Consider the following 19,580-nt stretch of genomic DNA (forward strand, 5'->3'; position numbering starts at 1 on the left):
AGGATCCATTTTAGAGGTGTTAAAATTTTCTATGGAGATTTGTGTTCTTTTATTTCTCATTGTACAAAGTGTATTTCATGCTTGTGTACAGATTAATGTCCTTTGCTGATAATTGCCTATTAAAAATAGATAAATAAATAATTAGCTCATTACAAAATGTGTTGTAGTACTAGTAACTTTAATTATAATTCATCTGCTGTGTAAGTAGTCCTGGAAAATATTGTGGGATAACATATTGGTATTGCAATTGCTCTCTCGTGGTGCTATACGATTAACATTGAAGACCTCAAGGAGTAAAAGTACTGCAGGTCTCTGTGACCACACCTTCTCCAAATCTGATCTAAACCAGGAACTGGACCTGTCATTAGCTCAACACACAAATGGAAATGGAAGTCCCCAGTGGAGGGAACAGTCTATCCTTTAGGACTCAATCTTGGGAATGTATTCCACCTTTCAAACTGTCCAGTATTTTTTCTATTTAACGCCTGTGAAAACAGGAGTGTTTTCACTTAATGTACAGATCTGCTCAGTGCTTGCCATTTTTCACATAAACAATATTTTTAGACTTGTCTCTTAGAACAGAGTAATCATTATTGTAACAATCTTGGTGTTTGTATGTATAACAGATGTTTAGGATTTCTGATTCATGGGGTTTGGAGCCTAGTGTGATAAAAATGCACATATGTAACATTTGTCATTACATCTGAGGCTTGTAAAATGATCGAAGCATGATTTAATTTTTAAAAGGCCGTGGATTTAACTTCCTCTTAATTAAAAAATTGTTTTTAAAAACCAGTTCAGTGTGCAGCCTGAGACACATCCTCAGGAGGCAAAGTGACCAGCTCTCAGTTTTGGCCAGGTCTTGTTTCATTGCATTTTACTTATTTTTATTAATGAAGTATTAAATTGATATTTTTCAACTGAAATATTAATGGTTATTGATTACAAGCACAAAATTACAGTTAATTTTTTTATCTTTATTGGAGCTAAAAGTACTAGCACCTGATATTTTCAGTCAGCCCAACCAATTGTTAAACTGATGAAAATTTGGAAAACACTTTAATGACAAAAATGGCTTCGTAGTGCCAAAGTCTGTCTTGAGAACTTCTGCAAAAAATAATGAATTCTTACTTCCCTCAGTCTGACCTGGGGTGGCAATGGCTGAGCAACATTGTAACACCACTTTACTTGGAGAAGACTCTTGGCCTTAGCTTTCTCTGTACCCTTAAATGGAAATCTGCAGCTAAATTATTTATTTATTTAAGTGGTGGGTGACCAAATAAACGTCAGTTCCTCATGATAATGTATAGAATTGGGAATTATGAGACAGCCATATGCTTTTGTGAAATGCTGTCACCAAGACAAATGACATTGTTTCCCATTGGGTAATTAATTCCAGAGTAGTATTATGCATATTTCTTATCCTTATGATATGAAATAGTTATTATATGCATAAGTCTCTTAAAAGTCTCTTCATAGGCATAATAAACAATTGCTTCCCCTGAAGTTGTGGACACCAGAGAAGCTGCAACAAGCCTCTGACCTTCAGAATGTTTTGGAGCTTCTCTGTTCCCATGTGATGAGAAAGAGCATAAAGTATCCCTATGTGAAAAATGCAATAGAAATTTAACATGGTTTCACTGGATTTGGCTGTGTCTGGTATTGGTAAACCACTGGGCATTCAATATCATAGAATCATAGAGTGGTTTGTGTTGGAAGGGACCTTGAAGATTATCTAGTTCCAACTCCCCTGCCATGGAAGGGACACGGTCTGCTAGGTCAGGTTGCATGAAGCCCCATCCAACCCAGTCTTGAAAACTTCCAGAGATGGGGCATCCACAACTTCTCTGGGCAACCTGTTCCAGTGCCTCATCACCCTCACAGTAAAGAATTTTTTCTAAATATCTAATCTAAATGTTTCCTCTTTCAGTGTAAGTATCACAACTGATTCGGATATATTTAATTTTCAAAATATGCTGATCATTAAATCATGTAATCTTGGTCAGTATGTGGGATATAGGGTTTTTTCACCTTTTTTGATTGTTTCATGGACTTTGTTTGTGTGTTTGTTTTAACTGTTAATGCTGCATTAGTGTTCTAGCAGTTCTGTGGGTAGGATTTGTAAAGTTTGGAACAGTTGTTGATGCTGAGAATTTATACAGCAAGTGTGTCTAGTCCTTTTCCAAGTTTTTGGTTAAATCAGTCATGATGATCAGGTGAGTTGTACTGGCTGGTGTGGGCTCACTTGGTGGGTATTCTGGGCACTGCCATGTTTTAGGATTAACCCTGTGAGTCAGCACTGTGGCAGGAAAGAGGTAGTAAATGTATCCTCCACTTGCAATTCCAGATACCTTGGAGTTTCTTCCAATATGACCAGCAGTAAAATGGTTAAGAAAAATTAATTTAGCTAGGGTTTTGGGCCATTTACTTGTAGAAATAGGAAGATCCCACTTTGTTGGCTTGCATTTACCATTTTTTTCTCAAATTTTAAAGTGTCTGATGCTGCTACCAGAGAATCACTAGTACTGTTCTTATCACTCTCTAGTTTTGCACTTTGTGGCTTTGTGTTCAATAGTGCTTAATAGTGTGTTCCTGGCATTCAATTGCTGTTACACATGTAGTCCAGACCACTTGTGCTATTATAGTACTAATTTTAGCCCGTACAGTAACGTTTCAGATTCTTCCAAAAGAAAAGGAATTGATGTCCTGAATTTCTGTAATCTTTATAATACTCTTAAAGAAAGGTAGAATAATTATAAAAATACAGTATTGGATATTGGATATTATTATTTAATTAGAAGAAAAGATCAGGCAGAAGAATGTTGCAGAAATAATACTTATTTTTAGATGGAATAACTTGTTAATTCCAGCATCTGCACATACACAGTCATCAGGGAGTTATTGGGCTACACGTATTTTTTGAAACATCTGTCAACTAAGCCAGAAATCTAAATGCAAAGTGTTACATTGGTTGTATTTGTGGATTTCTTACATTTCCTAGTGGAATTTCATTTTGTATGCTAATCATTGCAGAGTATGGAGGTAAAAATAAGATTAAATTTGTGTGCATTTATCAGTTCTCTGGACAAATGACTTGCCCCGTTCTCCTTTAATTGTGTTACAGCATCAAATATAATCAAATATACGAGATTAAGTTGTATCATTTTTGTCTCAGGTATCCTGCTGTCAGTGTGGAAAGAAGTATGTCATGTACATGCTTTTTTTTTTCTTTTGTCCCAGTAAGGAAATAACAGGCCATGGATGGCCTTAAGGTACTCTGAACAGTTTCATGCCATGTTGCTGATTCCTACAGCAACGCTGCAAAACTCATTTCTTTGTTGTATACTAAGTAACCTACAGTCCATTTGACAAAATGCTTCACTGCATAGCTCTTAGGTGTATTGTACTGACTGTCCCTATTCAGTGTTACTGTGTTCAGTGTTACCTGGTATATACAAATTATTCATGGGAAGCTGACTTGTGGGCTATGTAAGTGCATGACTTTTAATGGTTACCTAAAACACAGCATTAGGGTATTTCTAAGGTATTGCTTTAGGCAGCTGTACCATTCCACGCTGTTGACCTAAATTTGTGATATTGGACATTTTTGATAAATACTGTCAAAGATAATCCATCACAGAACAAGTTTCCAGAGTTTTAGGATGTTTGTTAAACTCTTATAACTCAAATATAGAAGTGTTTCACAAAACAGTGTTTTACATTTGTAAGTTAAGTAACAGGTTTTCCAAGTAAGAAAATTGCTAGGGAGTCATTTCCAGAAGAATACAACTGTCTTCAGTTAGTGGACTGTGTGCTCCAGACGAGACTGTGATGCAGCTGCCTGTTGACTGAGGACCATATGTTTCTGTAGGTTGCATCATTAAATCCCTCTCACTTCAGATTTGGGGTGACCACCATTATATTGGAAAAACAAAAGGTGGAGTAAGCTTAGCAGTGCATATGGTGTTTAAAGATCTGTTTTACTTTCAAACTGAGCACAGTTTTTGAAATAATTTAGCCATTTAGACCTGTCTACTGATCTCTTATGACTCATGTCCTTTTCTCTCCTGTTCTTCAACAGCTCTGTGAAGTCAAAGAGAATTGCTTTGTGTGGTTTGATATAGCTAATAAGACAGTCGGAGTGCTGAGGACCTTGAAACAACCCAAGAACTGTAGCTTGGCTTAAAAATCTCTGGATAAATGATCTTGTTGATGGGGAAGCATTATGAAAGAAGCAAGTTCACTGGAGTGCATTACTTGACTAATGCTTAAAGCAGCTGTAGTTCATGCACGTGTTTCATATGGTTAAATATGGAGACAAACTGCGCACCCTTCTGTTTAACACTCAATGTAAACTGAATACATAACTAAGTCTCCTGCATGCCTCAGGCATTTCTGTGTGTGCTGCATTATCTCAGCTTCACTCGTACTTCTCTAGATTTAGGCTGAAAGAGTATCACATAACAGGGTGGTTTGTGGGACTGCAGCTTGGGTCTGCTGCTGAGCTGCAGGGTCTGCAACACCCCTGTAAGCTGCCTCTCGGAGGAAGGCCTCCATCTTCTTCATGTCATAGCCCATCACTTTGTAGATGTGGGTAAACAAGATGATACTCATGTTTAACAGTATCAAACAGCACAAAGACCTCAAAAAGAGGAAATGTGGACAAATTCACATGCCCATGGATTGACAGGATAATGGATGCATAGGGATGGATACTAGAATAAAATGACAGTGTGTTGTGAGATACTGGATCTAAGAGATGTAGTAGGCGAGGTGCTGGGATTTGGGTTTTGTTTGTTCTTGTGAATGGTAGCTCTTAGTGCTGCTGCTTAAGCTGAAGTGGTTGTTCACTTAAGATACAGCATTTTCAGGTTTTTTTTGGGGACTATTACTTTTTCTAGGTTGAGCAAGAACTTCCTCTCGACTGAAGAGTGTTGACACACAGTGGTCCTAAATATAGTGGGAAGTACTGTTTTCTGAGAGGGAATGGAGGCAGCTCTGGTGTATAAAACCACATATACAGTCTGGAAGTTACGTAAGGACACTTCTGTTTGCAGAGCAGAGGCTTGCTGCTACAATTAGGGCTGCTTTACACTCTTTACACTACAGCCATTGTAACCATTAAAGAATAGCATTGAAATATGATTTTTTTTTTCCCACTAATGTGTAAAGTTTTCAACTCACTGCTTCTCTTTTCCCTGTTTTCCTGAGAGTGATGATGGTTTTGTATGTGGCAGGACACAGAGAAATACAGATGGAGAATAGTTGCAGAAAATTTGGAACAACCTTTTTGGCAGCATTCTTGGAGTTTGGACAAGCATGAGATATTTGAACATATCCACTGGTGGACATGTTTGTGTGCAACTTGTTTTTTTCATTGCATCTGATAAAGGAATAAAACTTCAAGACAAAGTTTGTCCATCCTGTGTCTCTTACACAAGGATGATTCTCCACCATAATGCAAACTGCATGTGATGTTTGGAGATTACCTGTGAAAAGCATAATGAATAGATTTAGAAGTGATAACATTTATCCATTGTATGATTTCTTTTTTCCCTTCTGTCCCCCTCTAAGCATTCCTTTCACTCTTCCTCATCCATCCGATGAATCACTTTAATCCTCATCACTCACTGTTTGCCTGCTCTTCTACATTCCCTTCTCCAGTCTCCTCGTCCCCTTTCCTTTTTTTTCTTCCTACTCTGCTACCTTCTCTTCATTTTTGTCTCCTCTTTACTCATTTTTCAGTCTGGTTTTTTCAGTCTTCCACATCTGTACCTGCTCTAGTTTCTTCCTTCATTTTATGGCATTTTTTCTCTGTTTGATCTCACCTCTCATTTTCTCTGCTGATTGTTTGCCTCACACTCTCTGTCTGCTCAGCCTGTCTAGAGGACTGACTTGTTAAAAAGTTTAAAGAGAAAATGGCTTCACTCTGAATGGATCTTTATTTAATGATTGCCATGTGTTTTTTAATGAGATATTTTTGATATTATTTCAGGTCTTAAAAATTAGCTTGATTGGCCACCGGAAGCGCGTTCTGGCATCTTTGGGAGACAGGCTTCACGAAGATCCTCCTCAGAAACCACCTCGGTCAATAACCCTCAGGGTAGGTCCCCGTGAAAATTTGTTTGCATTTCTCAACAAGTCAGTAAGCATTTCATAACATTCACATGAAAACAATGGCTGCTTTCAGTGGGGTTCAATTTACATCACTTCAGAGGTGTACAGTAGGGACATCTTAGGCTGACCTGCTCAGTCACATCTCCCCATATAGCCAGCAGAGATAAACTGACATTTTTACAGGGTGATTCATCTGACCTGTTTCAGATGTCTGCCTTAGGATAAATAGTATCTTAGAAGTACCAGCTTATCTTTGCTCAGGAAACTAGCTCAGAACCAGGTGTGTACAAGCTGCACATCTACATTTGCCCTCAGGAATCCCTGCACAACCCAGCTGATCGATACTGCTGAAGGAGAGTTACCATTTTCCTTTGAAGGCTCGCACTTACTTTTCAGACATATGCTTTAGGCTGTCTTTAAGGAGAACCTCTTGAAATTGTTGATATAAATGCCATTAAGATGTTTCTGTATATCAAAAGTTTCATCATGTTTTTAATTTTCATTTGTATTCCCTCTTTCAGAAATGTTGTTGCGATGTCCCTGGGGTTTTTCCACACTTGACCACATTTAATCTCTTCTCATTACACCACCTTCACTCAGTTTCTCCAATCCAATGCCTTTGCTTACTTGCTGTCTGCTACTCTTATCAAGTTGTGGTCTGATGACCAATTCCTACTGCGTTCTCTCCAAGGGAGTTCATAGCAACACTTTTTATTTTGATATTTTAGGTCACACCTTTTGCATTTGATTGGATCTGATTATTTTTATGAGGCAGCATTTCTGACTGAAATCTCATTTAGGATTAAATTTAAAAATGTCAGAGTGTCAGTGCTCCCAAGTTAAATTTTCTGGTGTAAAGAAAAATACAGAAAGACAGAATGAGGGCTTATTTTCAAGTGCATTTAAAATTTCTGTGACCAGCCGATTTTCACCCTGCTTATTCTCAGATGCCCCTTACAGGCGTTTTAGATCCCACCCCTTAATTCAACCTATTCCTAATGCCATATTGAAAAAGGTCTGACAAGTCTATAATGTACTTTAAGGCACATTGCGCATACATGTAAATGTTTTTCTTGTACTTTATTTTCTATGTATTATGTGAATGATTCCTGATGCATGACAGGTGTTAAAACACTCCAAGGAAAGAGAATATATCGAAAGGCACACTTTTTTCTCAATGCCTTCAGTACTCTGAACTGGAGAATCTATTCCTCTTCAGCGGGTGGGAAAGTTTCCACGGCCCACATTCTTGGTCAGGACTGTATATTCTCAGTTAATTCTGAAGAGAAAACTGGATGTCCTCCATCTGTAGTCAAAGTGATAAAAAGTATCTGCTGCGCCACAGCTAGAGCTACTGATGCGGGCCAGTGCTAAATGTCATTTATCACCTCTTGGTACTAGAGACTTCACAGAGAATCCTAAAGAGGAGGACATGCATTTGGAATAAAGGGTTTTTTCCATCAACTGCTTCTATGCCATTTTACACAAAAGAAAGACATAGTGTTTAGTTTGTACTCTGCAATAATTTGTAGCTTGAAGACTGATTTAAATAAACTGTCTGCTGCTGCTAGAAGATTGATTTATTTAGAATCATAGAATGGTTTGGATTGGAAGGGATCTTAAAGATCATGTGGTTTCAACCCTCTTAACCATGGGCAGGGACACTTTCCACTAGATCAGGCTGCTCTAGATCAGTAGGAGAGGTAGTTTGTTATTTAGAGAGTCTACTTTTAAGGTCCCAAGCTCAACTTAAGCAATGCTAATGCTTCATCTTTTTTGACTGTTTTTGTATTAACCTTTAAAATATTTCAAAGGAAAAGGTTAAATATTGAGGAAAAGCAAAAAAGCATTAAAAATATCTACAAAATCTGTTATTCTCACAATAATTGTGTACTAAGGAAAAGTTATTTTGATTTAAAGTTATATATTCAGAAGTATAGTAATTGCTGGATCTCAGTTTACCTGTGTAATCTTGTTGTCCTTCTTCGAGTGCATCATAATCTTTAATTACAGAAGCAGTTTCCATATTATTCATGGAAGCCTGTCTGCACCCAGTCAGCACTGGAGGCTGGAATTTAAAGTGAAGGACCATCAATTTAGGCAGAAAATTTGGAAAAGTGTTATAATAGTAATGACAGTATAACACAAGAATTAATTCACCAGAGAGAATTCCAGTTTTTGGGAACTGGTTAGGCAAACATCTGTGGGACATGAGGTATTCCCAGGCAGCCTAAGGAAGGATCTCTTAAGCTCCCTTCCAGCCCTAACCTTTGTTTTTCCAGGTTTATATGACTGGCAGGACTGACAGGTGGGCATGAAACAGATTTTGAAAGTGAAATATATGGTCAGACATCCCTTCAGGTCATATATCCTTGCATTCACAGCCAAGTAGAAACATGGTATGAATACCTGGTGACTAACAGTATCATGGTACTGAGGCCATGGTAGCACCTGCAAGGGTGTCCATGCTTGGTCTGCAGGTTTGTTAAGGAGATGAGAAGGTGGGTATGGAGTGAGGATGAGGAATGAAGGAAGAATGGGAGAGAGGCTCATGATTAAAGGAATAGCTGTACCTATGAAAATACAGTTTTACATCTGCCACAAAAACCTTGGATAATGCTTGTTAAGTTATTTAGTTAATTGCCTCATAAACAGTCACTAATTGTATGTTACCAACATTCTGCATATTTGACTGGAGTCTGGTTTATGCTAGTGCTGAGCACACAGTACTACAAATTACATCAACAAAGCAGCGGATTTTGGAATACGAGCACTTGGAAAATCAGGAATAAATATTCTAATTGGTCATCCGAGGTGACTGATACTTTTTAAACTTTGTGTAGCTCATGTCACCCACACAGAAGTGGTGATTATAAAATGCCAGAAGTCACAGGGGCATGGTGAAAATTAATTGATTGACATTTATAAAGCAGTTATGAGCATCATGAATATGACAGTATTAATCATCCTATCTTTAGAGCAGGATGTGAATAGAGTTTAGGAAAGGGGTTATGGGCCATGAAACAAGGTGAGAATAAGATACTGACTACACAATAACTAATGATAACATGGTGCTGAGTATATGACAATATGCTGCACAGTTGAGGATCCATCTGTGCTGTGAAGGACGACTGTGAGAAAATAGCATAAAATCATATAATTACATACTGTTCCAGAATGCAAAGGCATGATAATTCTTGTATTTCTTGACTTGGTATTTCTTGTCTGCATTGCCTTGCCAGCAATCTTCCAATATAGATCTCAGAGTGAACTTCCTCTTTACATGCAATTTGATAAAATATGAAAAGCTCAATGAGAGCTGGAATCTACATGTTCATTGCATGGTCATCTGTCTCTTTGATGCACTGACAGCCCTATCAGTCTAATGATAGTGTGTGAATTGTGATTCAGAGCAGAGAGGGGTTACCTACCTATCTGAAGCAGCAGGTAGCAGTCAGTAAAGAGGATCTTGTTTGGTGCCCCTGTACTCAGGTTATTTTCGGGGCAGAGGTCTGTGCACCATTTGTCAGGCCCAGAGAGGGTAGGTTTTAGAGATTATGCTCCACCAAACCTGAGCATGTGCAGACTACAGCTTTTTAGAAGCTTGTAACTGGGCTGACTGTAGGTGGATTTTTGTGAAGGAGGGAAAAGACTATTCCTAAGAGGAAAACACTCTTTTCTTTGCCCTGGGAAATGTCAAGTGCTTGTCTCAAATCATAGGAAAGCTAGAGAATTTAAAAAAAAAAAATCCAAGGTAATTAAAAATTGCTTAACTATATTTCCCTATATTTTTTCTTGTTGGTTGACTAGAGCCAAAACAAAAAATACTCATCCATTACTGTGATTGCAAGGAATAATGTCACATAGACTCCTACACTTCAAATGTTAACATCAGGTGTTACTATGACTTGAGTCCCTTTCCTTTCCATTTGGAAGAGATTATTACTCTCTGATTTCTTACACCAGCTCTTGTTTCTTAACAGCATCGAATAAAGTATCTTCATGGTTTTCAGAACTGGGTTTGCTTCAACCCAATCATGCATGAATCATCCAATTTAATTCTCCCTTTAAATAAAAAGGCAGAACTTTTTACCCTCCATGCACACTGGTGCAGGTTTTTGCTTCCTCTAATATTTTCAGGTCCCTTCTTGTTGCTAAGTATTGAAATAGAGTATTACAGCAACAGGTGATTTAGAGAAAGTCTGCACTGTGCAAACATGCTCCTGGGTACATTCTGCCTCCAAAGAACTTACTATCAGAGAAATCTCTTGTGTCAGATAAATTGAGCCCAGTAACCTACATCACGAGAGGGGAACGTTTTCCCATTCGGTTGCTATGGCAGTGTTTTACTGCCCACACTGGGATGGTACAGATGCAGACTGTCTGGCCAGTAGGCTGTAGGTCTCTGCTCCTTCTGATGGACCTCCAAGGGTGTTGAACAGTAGAGCTGGGCACTGATGTTTGTAGTTGGTGTTTGAACAAGTGATGTGATGTGCATGAGAATAAGTGTTTCCAAACATTCGAATGGTGGCTACAAATGAGCGGTGTGGTAGCAGATTCTGGTAAAATGGATGATCAGGAGGACCCCTTTACCTATTTATTAGATAGAGTTTATGTATCAATTGAGTATGGTATTTGTACACTGACTGATACAAGGTTCATCACAGATAACAAGAAAAGGCCAGTAAAATATTTGTGCTCTGATGCTTTCATGTGTTCTAGGAATTGTTACTTAGCTTGTGTCTGATATCTGGTACTTCGAGTTCAAATGGATGTTCTGCAAAACCTATAAAAATTGCAACAAAGTATCTATACTGTGTAAATGAACATGCATTTCTTTTTTTCCAGCAAGAGATGTTGCTAGAGTTCAAATCACTTTCAAATCACTTTCACTGCTCAGAGTGGCTGCTCAGTAGTGAGAACGTATTTCATCTTACAAATAGCTAGTCCTAAATCATGGCTTTATTTGGGCCTTGACAAGAAGTAACTCACTGTTTTATCTCTCTAGCAGTCCTAGAAGGAAGTATATATAACACAAGGAGGTTTTGGAGAGGAAGATTGCCACTAGTTCGTGTAAATAGTGAATTATTTTTCCTTCCACATGTGCTCAGCACGTTAGGTAGCAAATCTCAAAAATTCATCCACAGTAACCTCTACTGCAGGAATTGTTCCTTATTTTTTTTAGTGTGAACCATTCAAATACACTTTTAAATGTGTGGTTTGAAGACAGTAATATGCTGTTCTTATGCTGCATTTTATTTCTCTGTCCAGGAACCCAGCGGTAACCACACTCCTCCTCAGTTGTCTCCATCACTTAGCCAAAGCACTTTCACTACTGGTGGCTCCCTGGACGTTCCCCACATTATCATGCAGGGCGATGCAAGGAGAAGAAGAAATGAAAACTATTTTGATGATATTCCCCGGTCAAAGCTGGAGAGGCAGATGGCACAGGTAGGACTAAAACAATGCTGTTAAAAGGCTGAGCCTTGCTGCATTTGGTTACAGAACTAACCCTGACCAGAGCAGTGGGTCCTATATGAAGTTTGAATTGTAAATGACAAAGGTTGACAATTTTTTCAAGCTGTCTGTTCCAGCTCTCTGTACTTCAAATAGTGTAAGTTGGCATGTTGGTGTATAATTTCTCCTGAGAGGTGGAGTTTTGGGGGGCTTTAGGTGCCTGGAGTCTGAGATGAAGGTGGCTTCTGAGCAGCAGAGCATACAGTCTTCCCCCTGCATTGACTCTGCCTCTTGTTCCTGTAAGAAGGTGCAGATTCCTCAACTTCTGAGCAGCCTAGATAAAAATAAGGTGATGTCAGTTCCCTGGCAGAAACTTAGAGGACTTGAGGGTGGTGATTGCTGCATTTATTAATGGAGAGGGTCAGCATTCTGCAAAACTGTGATCTGGAGATATATCTTGAGTGTTTAAAAAAGATTTAATGGTGCAAAAACTCATTTGAGCATCACAACAGCACTAGACTGAACTGGATGTTAAACTGTTCATGAAAGAAAGCCTAAAATAGTCTCCACCTCTAAATTTTTTTCATCCAATCTCTGAAAGAGTACTGATATTTTTAAATTAATGTATATATTGACCGGAGTGATACCTTAGAATCATGGAACCATTTAGGATGAAAAAGACCCTGAAGGTCATCAGCTCCAACCATTAACCTACCACTGCCATGTTCACCACTAAACCGTGTCCCCAAGGATCACACCTACATGTTTTTTTAACACCTCCAGGGATGATGATTCCACCACTCCCCTGCACAGCTCATTCCAATGCCTGCCACCATTTCAGTGAGGAAGTTTTTCCTAATATCCAATCTAAGGGGCAGAAAATTATGCATGGGCAGCCTGTTGGTGAAAATGCTTTAGAATGAACTCAGCTGGTTTCTGGTGGTACCTATGATGACAGACAGCCAGGTCTTAATTTGCAAGTTGGGAACAGGGCTTTGATTTGCTGTCAGAAGCAGATGGGCGGCCAGGGCAGCTCCTGGAGCGACTCACTCCATGAAGGAGCAGGTTGCTGCGTGCTGCCCTGCATGAGGCTTCCCAACAGTGGCTCTGCCTGCCACAGTCCAAAATAGAGCTTCTGTCCAAAATTCAAGCTCAAAATGGAAACAGCTATGCAAATAATTGTGTTATAATGAACAAAAGGCTGCAGTCTGTCAGCTAATTGCATGAACAAGAAGTAATTAAATAAACAAAGAAAACAAGGTGCTGCCATTACCTGGGAACACAGAAACAAATTGAATTCCATTTGTTCAGAGAACGTTTCTAGAGAGGTGAAATTGCATTTGTTTGGGTGGGCCTGTTGCCTTGTCTTTTCTTAATCTCCTAATTTTCTGCTATATAATTTTATTGTACAGAATTAAGGAGAAAGTTGCCGAGTGAATGAGCTTGTTTCCAAACCAAAGTCTGCTGGGCTTCTGTGGCAAGAACAAGGTTGAGCTGAAGTCCAGCAAAGAAAAGCCGAGTTCTTAACATGAAAATATTTCTTTGAATGTTATGAAATTTAGGTGTTTGAGCATAAAATGCATGCTTGCTCATGGCTGAGTAGACTGGTTCATCTACTTAGTTCATTTTGTTACTTCATTCACAAATCCCTATTCTCACTTCCTCTTTTAGTCACTAATATTGAAGACAAAAAAGTCAAACAAACCACAACAACACAAAGACCTCATGCTAACAATTCTTTCTGTCTCCATTTTACTCTTTTCTTTTACTGTTTGAGGTCCTGATATTACCAAGAGGTATGACATACTCTCATATATGATACCTGGAGATTTTCTCTGTGCTGTTAAATACTGCATTTTCAGAAGAACTGTGATATGTTGCATGTCCAAAGAGAAAATTGAGAAGTTATTATTTGCACCAGTCCAAATTGCTGTAAAACCAATCAAGTGCTGGGATTTGTTTTGTTTTTGGTTTTGGTCTGTTTTTTTTTTGGGGGGGGGGGGCGGGTTGGTTTTTTTTTTCTTTGTTTGTTTTTTTGTGAGACTGTGTACCCACTGAATTAAAGACGTCAGTGCCTTCTGTCTAACCTTAACCATGGAATATATCAGTCATCCTTTGGGACTCCAAAAGGGAAAATGGATTCAGATTAAATCCATAAAACAGTGGCTTGTGTTAGTCCCTGAACTCTAGTCTGTTTGAAGTCTTTCTCAGCTCTGCCCCCAAATTCTGCATTCCTGAAGTATGTAAAATTCCCTTTGACTTTAACGGGAAAGTCAATGACTCCCTCTGGTGATCATTCTCAATAAATTGGACTCACCCCATTAAGAGGCTAATCAGGGATTTCTTCAACCATTCAAGCCCAAAAATAGATTCTTAAATTTATTTTTTGCAATATGTACTTTGCTAAAATGAACTATATTTCCTTCAGTCTTTTCCCCCAAAGCCCCCTTGAAATTAAAAGGTAAAATAATTGTTTCTAGAAAGTACAAGAGATCCAGCTGATTCTTAACATGAGCCTTCTGCTCCGTGTGTTTGTTTATTTGTTTTATTTTGTTTTGGGTTTTTTTATCTAGCAACTTTCTCCTTGCAGTTTGCCAGTTCCTTTGGCTTGTGTCAGATCAACAACTTCTGAACTGATACGAGGCCTGCTTTCCAGCTAGAATACTTCTCACAAACACTGTGATCTAGAGGAATTATTGGAATTGCTTTGAGGATATTCTTTGTCTTAACCCTCTCTTTGCTAGGCTGTTTGCATGCTGCTGTGTGGATCTGCATGTTTACTGGATGCTATAGTACATAAACATGCATAAAGATGTCTTGTATGCTGTGATGCTGTGAATGTGGTTTTGATGTGTTCTTGGTGATGAGATTAGTGGCTGTTTTTATGGCCTCAAAGAGAGAGACCAACAGTGTTGAGACCTTATTCATTGTATAGCTTTCATGAACTTGATTTTATTTCAAAAATGTTAGAATAAAGCTATTTTTAGCCTCAATTTAAAATCTAAAATCTGAAGATATTTTGATGAAATGGTGAGATTGGATGTTTCCGTCTTTAGTATGACCTGTGTTTTCACTAAACCTTTACTAGGAGCCATCAAGCATGTTGATCTTTGCATCAATCAACCAGTGGTCGTTAAACAACGAGCACAGCAGTTTAAATCTGTTTTCCTTTGATCTGCTAGATGGGTTTAAAGAGTTCCCTAAACCATAATCAGATCTGATTGTAAGTAATACAACACTTTGTTTCCTGGAGGAAGCACTGATTTAAATTTACTTCATGTGGGTGGTTTTGTCTCAAGGCCAGCATTGTACCTTCATTTGCAGTTCCCTAGCAGACTGTTTGTGACCTAAGAGGGGAAAATCCTGATATAAACAATGAGTCTAACCAATTTAGATTCTCCACTGGAATAGATTTGGTCATCCAACCCTCCAGTTGGTCATCCAGCTTTGAAAGTCTTTGATATCTGGTTGTATAAATCACAACTGCCAAAATAGTAACACAGAAGATTGTGAGATGGCTTATTTTCCAAAAAAAAAAAAAAAAAAAAGGAGGAAAAAAATGCAGAAAGGAATGAGTAGTCTGAGTCATCATTGACTGTGGATGTTGAATTCTGAGCCTGCAAACTGTAGGTTAGTATGATCAAATTAATGTGATTTAAAATAGCTGAGGTTGTTCTTAAGATTGCCTAAACCTTTAAAATAGAAATTAAATCATACAGACCAATCCTGAGTTCTTTGGAACCAAAATCAATAGGAGGAGTTCCATTGAAGGAGTTGGACTCTTCATTCACCCCTGAAATGATTTGCAGGGAAGAACTTTGAGATTGAAAGGAATCATAGCTAAGTTCATTAAAATACACCAGTTAAAATGTCACATCCTTAGGATTTGCAATTCTCTAGGCAGCAGAGAAGCTTTAGGTACTAGCTGCAAGCATATTCCAGACTGCCAGCCCCAAGGCTGTGACTATTTATTCCGCCAGCCAGTGACATATGGTGCTTTTAGCCACCATGGTCCATAAGACCTCTTGCCATGATGTTCAGAGCACTGCACCCTGCCCCTAGCCAGGACCAAGGGTCAAAACCACCTTTCCTGTGGCAGACAGGCAGGGAGGTGTGGGAATCACCCTGCCCACACGGAAGATGAACTGGGACAGACATCACCGTGATGCTGATGCACACTGTCCCCATGGTGCTGAACCTGCAGTGCACCCCGAGAGGGAAGAGGTCTGTCATTTTGGGAGGCAGTGGGCAAGTGCCTCTAGGGTTCTGGGGAAAGCTTCAGCCAGTGTCTGCCTCTGAGTTGTGGCCCGTATGGGGAGCACCGCAGTGGGCTTTGATGGAAGGAAGAGATCTTTTAAGGTCTCAGGGGGTTGGAAAAATTGTTCACAGGCAGGAGAAGTTCTTTCACAGAGATGCTGAACTCAGACTTATTTTGAAAGCGTTTCTTGATTCTTCGGTCCCATGGTCTGAGGGCTCTTTTTATTTTTCCCCCCTTTTTTTTTTCTTAAAACACAAGATAGCTTGTGTAATGTCACTGTAATGACTGCATAGTAAGTTTAAGTTTGAAGTAAAGCTATCCTGATTGTTGGGATTCTGCATTTAACGTTATTTTGTAAGATATAATAATTCTTTGCCGGGTTAGGATTGATATACAGGGAACAATCATTTAAATGGATTTAGTACAATAGATCCTCTATCTACAGTAGAGGAAAAGTGTAGTAAAAACAAAGGACAGAATTAGTAAGAGCAGATTTATATTAAAATTTTGAAATAATGTTGCTTCTTTCTGAAGTAATACCTTCAGCTCAATAATATCTTCCAAATACTTCACAGATACTAATGCATTTGTATTTCCAGTGCACTGTGGGACTGTGTGGTTTAAAATCATGTTTTCCATTTTACAGCTAAGAAAACTGAGATATAGCGATGTTTCAGGTTGAGTAAGGTGACACAGAAAGTTTGAAGGAGCTGAAAATAAAGAACTCACCTTTAGTTTTGTAACTTTTAATCACAGTGTGAAATTTTTTTATTTACTTGTTTCCTGTTTGTTTTTCTGTCTCCTTCTTTGCTTTGGAAGGATTTAATGATTACTTTGAATGAAGGAAAACATGCCCAAGAGAATACCGTTGTGTAAAATGAGATTATCTAAGCAGCAATGAAGTATGGTTTTTATCAGTGGTTGAAATTACTCTTCAAATAACAGAATTCTTTACTAGTTGATTTATGAAGCAATAAATACAAAAATATCGTTGTCTAGATTAATTGTCTTTTTAATTCTAAGATTTCTTATTTGCATTTTTTTAAAAAGCATAAAATAGTGGATGTCGTGAGGATAAATAGGCAGCTATTTTAGGAACAAATATGTAAAATCCAAATAAAATGCTCTATGGTTCATGTTTTAGGTGCTTTTTGTTCAATATGGAAAGATGACTGAACTGCAATGACCTTGAATTTAACTTCAAAAGAAAAATGCTCAACTGAATCAATTGCATGGTATAGATGTTGCTAGCCCATAATGTTAATTCCCATAGATGTTAATGCCATAGACAGCTGTATCTTGAGCTGTAAATTTCAACAAATTTTCAGTATTGTGTGTTTCATAGAATCATAGAACCACAACTGGGTTGGAGGGGACCTTGAAGATCATCTAGTTCCAACGCCCCTGCCGTGGGCAGGGACATCTTCCACTAGACCAAATTGCTCAGAGCCCCCGTCCAATTTAGCCTTGAACACTTCCATGGATGGGGCATCCACTACTTCTCTGGGCAATGGACAGGTAAACTGATAAAGACATTATAAAAAAATCTACCTAATTTCTGCTTGACTAGAAAGATAGAATTTTTTCATGAATGTTACAGAAGCTAACATTTAGGAACTGAAGTCATGTCATGTGGATTATACCTACATGCTGCTTCAGCATATGGAATTAAGGAAACTGCTTCTATATTCAGTATTAATGATCCAAACTAAAGCCATAAATGCTACATCAAGAGGAGGACAGATGTTCTTAATTAATTTACTGTTTTTCACACTCAGTATTGTGAACTAGAGGCTCTACATTGAAAAGGTTGTATGAAAACTGAAGTTTAATATCTAACATTTAAATTTTTGAGCTCCTAGAAAAAAGCTGTTCTTAGAGTTTGGGGTGCTCTTCTGTTTTTGTTGTTTGAGGGGGAGTGTTGGCAAAAATATAGATACGTGTACCTAATGTTCAGGGATTAAAGTCTCATAATCTTCCCTGGTGTTTGTCCAGAAGTTTATATCCTCTGTGCAAAGTTAAGAGGCTGTGGCACACCTGACATACTGAAGGCCCTCGGTCTGTCCTCCCTAGCAGGAGCCCAGCTCCTGGTCTGCTTGATCAAAATCGGTTGAGATCAGCTGCCTAAGGAAAAGATGGCTATTGTGTGAAGGAGGGTGTTGGCCGGGTGAGAGAGAAGCGTACCTCTGTGATGAGACTTTTCTCATCAGAGAAGTAAGTGGAAACCATGGCTCTGTGTGGACCTAGCGCAGGAAGAGGCTTTGCTTCTCACCCTGACACAGACAGGAGAGGACAGTCTGCAGGCTTGCTGTGGCCCTGGGTCAGTCCCCTCCTTCCCTGGGTGTGCTGGCCATGGCATGCACCTTCTTGTGAAACCTCACTGGGGGCACTGACTTGGAGTGTAGTGTTGCTGCTCACGCCTGTCATGCACTGCCTGCCTGCAAGAGAACCAGTCCAAAGAGGGTGGTGATTTTCCAGAAATTTTCATGTGAAGCATTTTCAGGAGAAGCAAAAGAAATATACCAATGCAAAACATGCAACTCCTCTAATAAGAAGTGGTATTTTGAGTTTCTGCTTCTCTAAAAGAAGTACAAATTTCACTCTTCATCTCTCAAGATCTTGTTTTTGAAGGAGGATTTGCAGTTATTCCTGCTGATAAGGCAAGCTCTCCCCAGAGCCTTGGGAACATTCAGGGAAGCAGCATCTATTTAGATGGCACAACTGCTCTCCCCTGGTCCTAAAACTTTTGGAGTTACAGTTACAAAAGTGACCAGACCCCATTGATCCAGGTTTCATTTGTTTCTTTCAGCTGTTGCACCTTAAAAGTTTGTTCGCCATACCAAGACTGATTTTTCTGGGATTTAATCCAAAATTATCCTCATTTCTGGAGCTAGACTGAATTATAGTTAGCGAGTTAGATTATGTGCATCAGGGGAGTGGGGTTTGCTGCTGTTTCTCTCTCTCCTTCCTTGTGCCTCACTGGAGCTGCAGCACTGGGAGATGGGAGCAATTTTCTGAGGCTGGGTCCTGTGGTGAGACACAGAGGAGGAGGCAGCGGGGGAATAAGCCCAGAGGTTGCATTCGGCAGCTCCTCTTCTCCCTGTGCACCATCACTGCCATGTGGAAGTGTGAGAGGGCAACCTTGCTGAGGAGAGGTGGAAAAGGCAGCAGATCAGGAGTCACCAACAACCTCTACTCAGACTAGCGCAGGGCTGAATAAACCATTGGTGCCTACATTTTCCTAACCAGAGCCACGCCCTGGTGTTTTCTAGACTTCTGTTTGTTGTTGTCACTCTCTCCTGGACTCCCTCCTTACACTGCAGTGGCTAAAACTGGATGCCACCCCATGTGAGACCTCACTGGTGGCTGCCCCATATGGCTACTTTTATTGAATACCTGGGTTTTTTTATTTAGGAGAGGGAAATTCAGCAAAGGACCACCAAGATGGTCGGGAGCTGAAAAAGTTGCCCTCCCAGGAGAGGCTGGACACCCAGGGCTGGCTGGAGAAGAGGTGGCTTTGGGTACTAAAACTGAAAGTGGAGAGACGCTGACTGGATGCCAAGAGAAATTTCCTCCCAATGCAGACAGGCAAGCAGGGGAACAAGTTGCTCACAGAGTCTGCCCAATCTCTGTCCTCGATGGTTTTCAAGACTTGACTGGATGAAGCCCCGAGCAATCTGGTCCCATCTCACAGCTTCTCCTGCCTTGAGCTGGAGTTGGAATGGAGATTTCCTGAGCTCCCTTACAG

At 39.4% G+C, this 19,580-nt stretch overlaps 1 protein-coding gene across 10 annotated transcripts in view; it reads left to right on the plus strand.

Annotated features, from left to right (window-relative positions):
* Positions 1-19,580, plus strand: part of ANKS1B (ankyrin repeat and sterile alpha motif domain containing 1B) — a 414,231-nt gene that overhangs the window by 357,518 nt on the left and 37,133 nt on the right. For all 10 annotated transcript variants that reach the window (XR_001921711.2, XR_001921712.2, XR_001921713.2 and 7 more), the window contains 2 exons: positions 5,996-6,103; positions 11,389-11,568. Coding sequence is in view for 7 of the 10 variants with exons in the window: in XM_018080496.2 (XP_017935985.1) it covers positions 5,996-6,103; positions 11,389-11,568 (288 nt within the window). In the remaining 3 variants the exon portion in view is untranslated. The remainder of the gene's footprint in view (positions 1-5,995; positions 6,104-11,388; positions 11,569-19,580) is intronic.

Source organism: Manacus vitellinus, unplaced genomic scaffold (assembly GCF_001715985.3).
Source record: "Manacus vitellinus isolate BGI_N305 unplaced genomic scaffold, ASM171598v3 scaffold_5_pilon, whole genome shotgun sequence".
Taxonomy (NCBI): domain Eukaryota; kingdom Metazoa; phylum Chordata; class Aves; order Passeriformes; family Pipridae; genus Manacus; species Manacus vitellinus.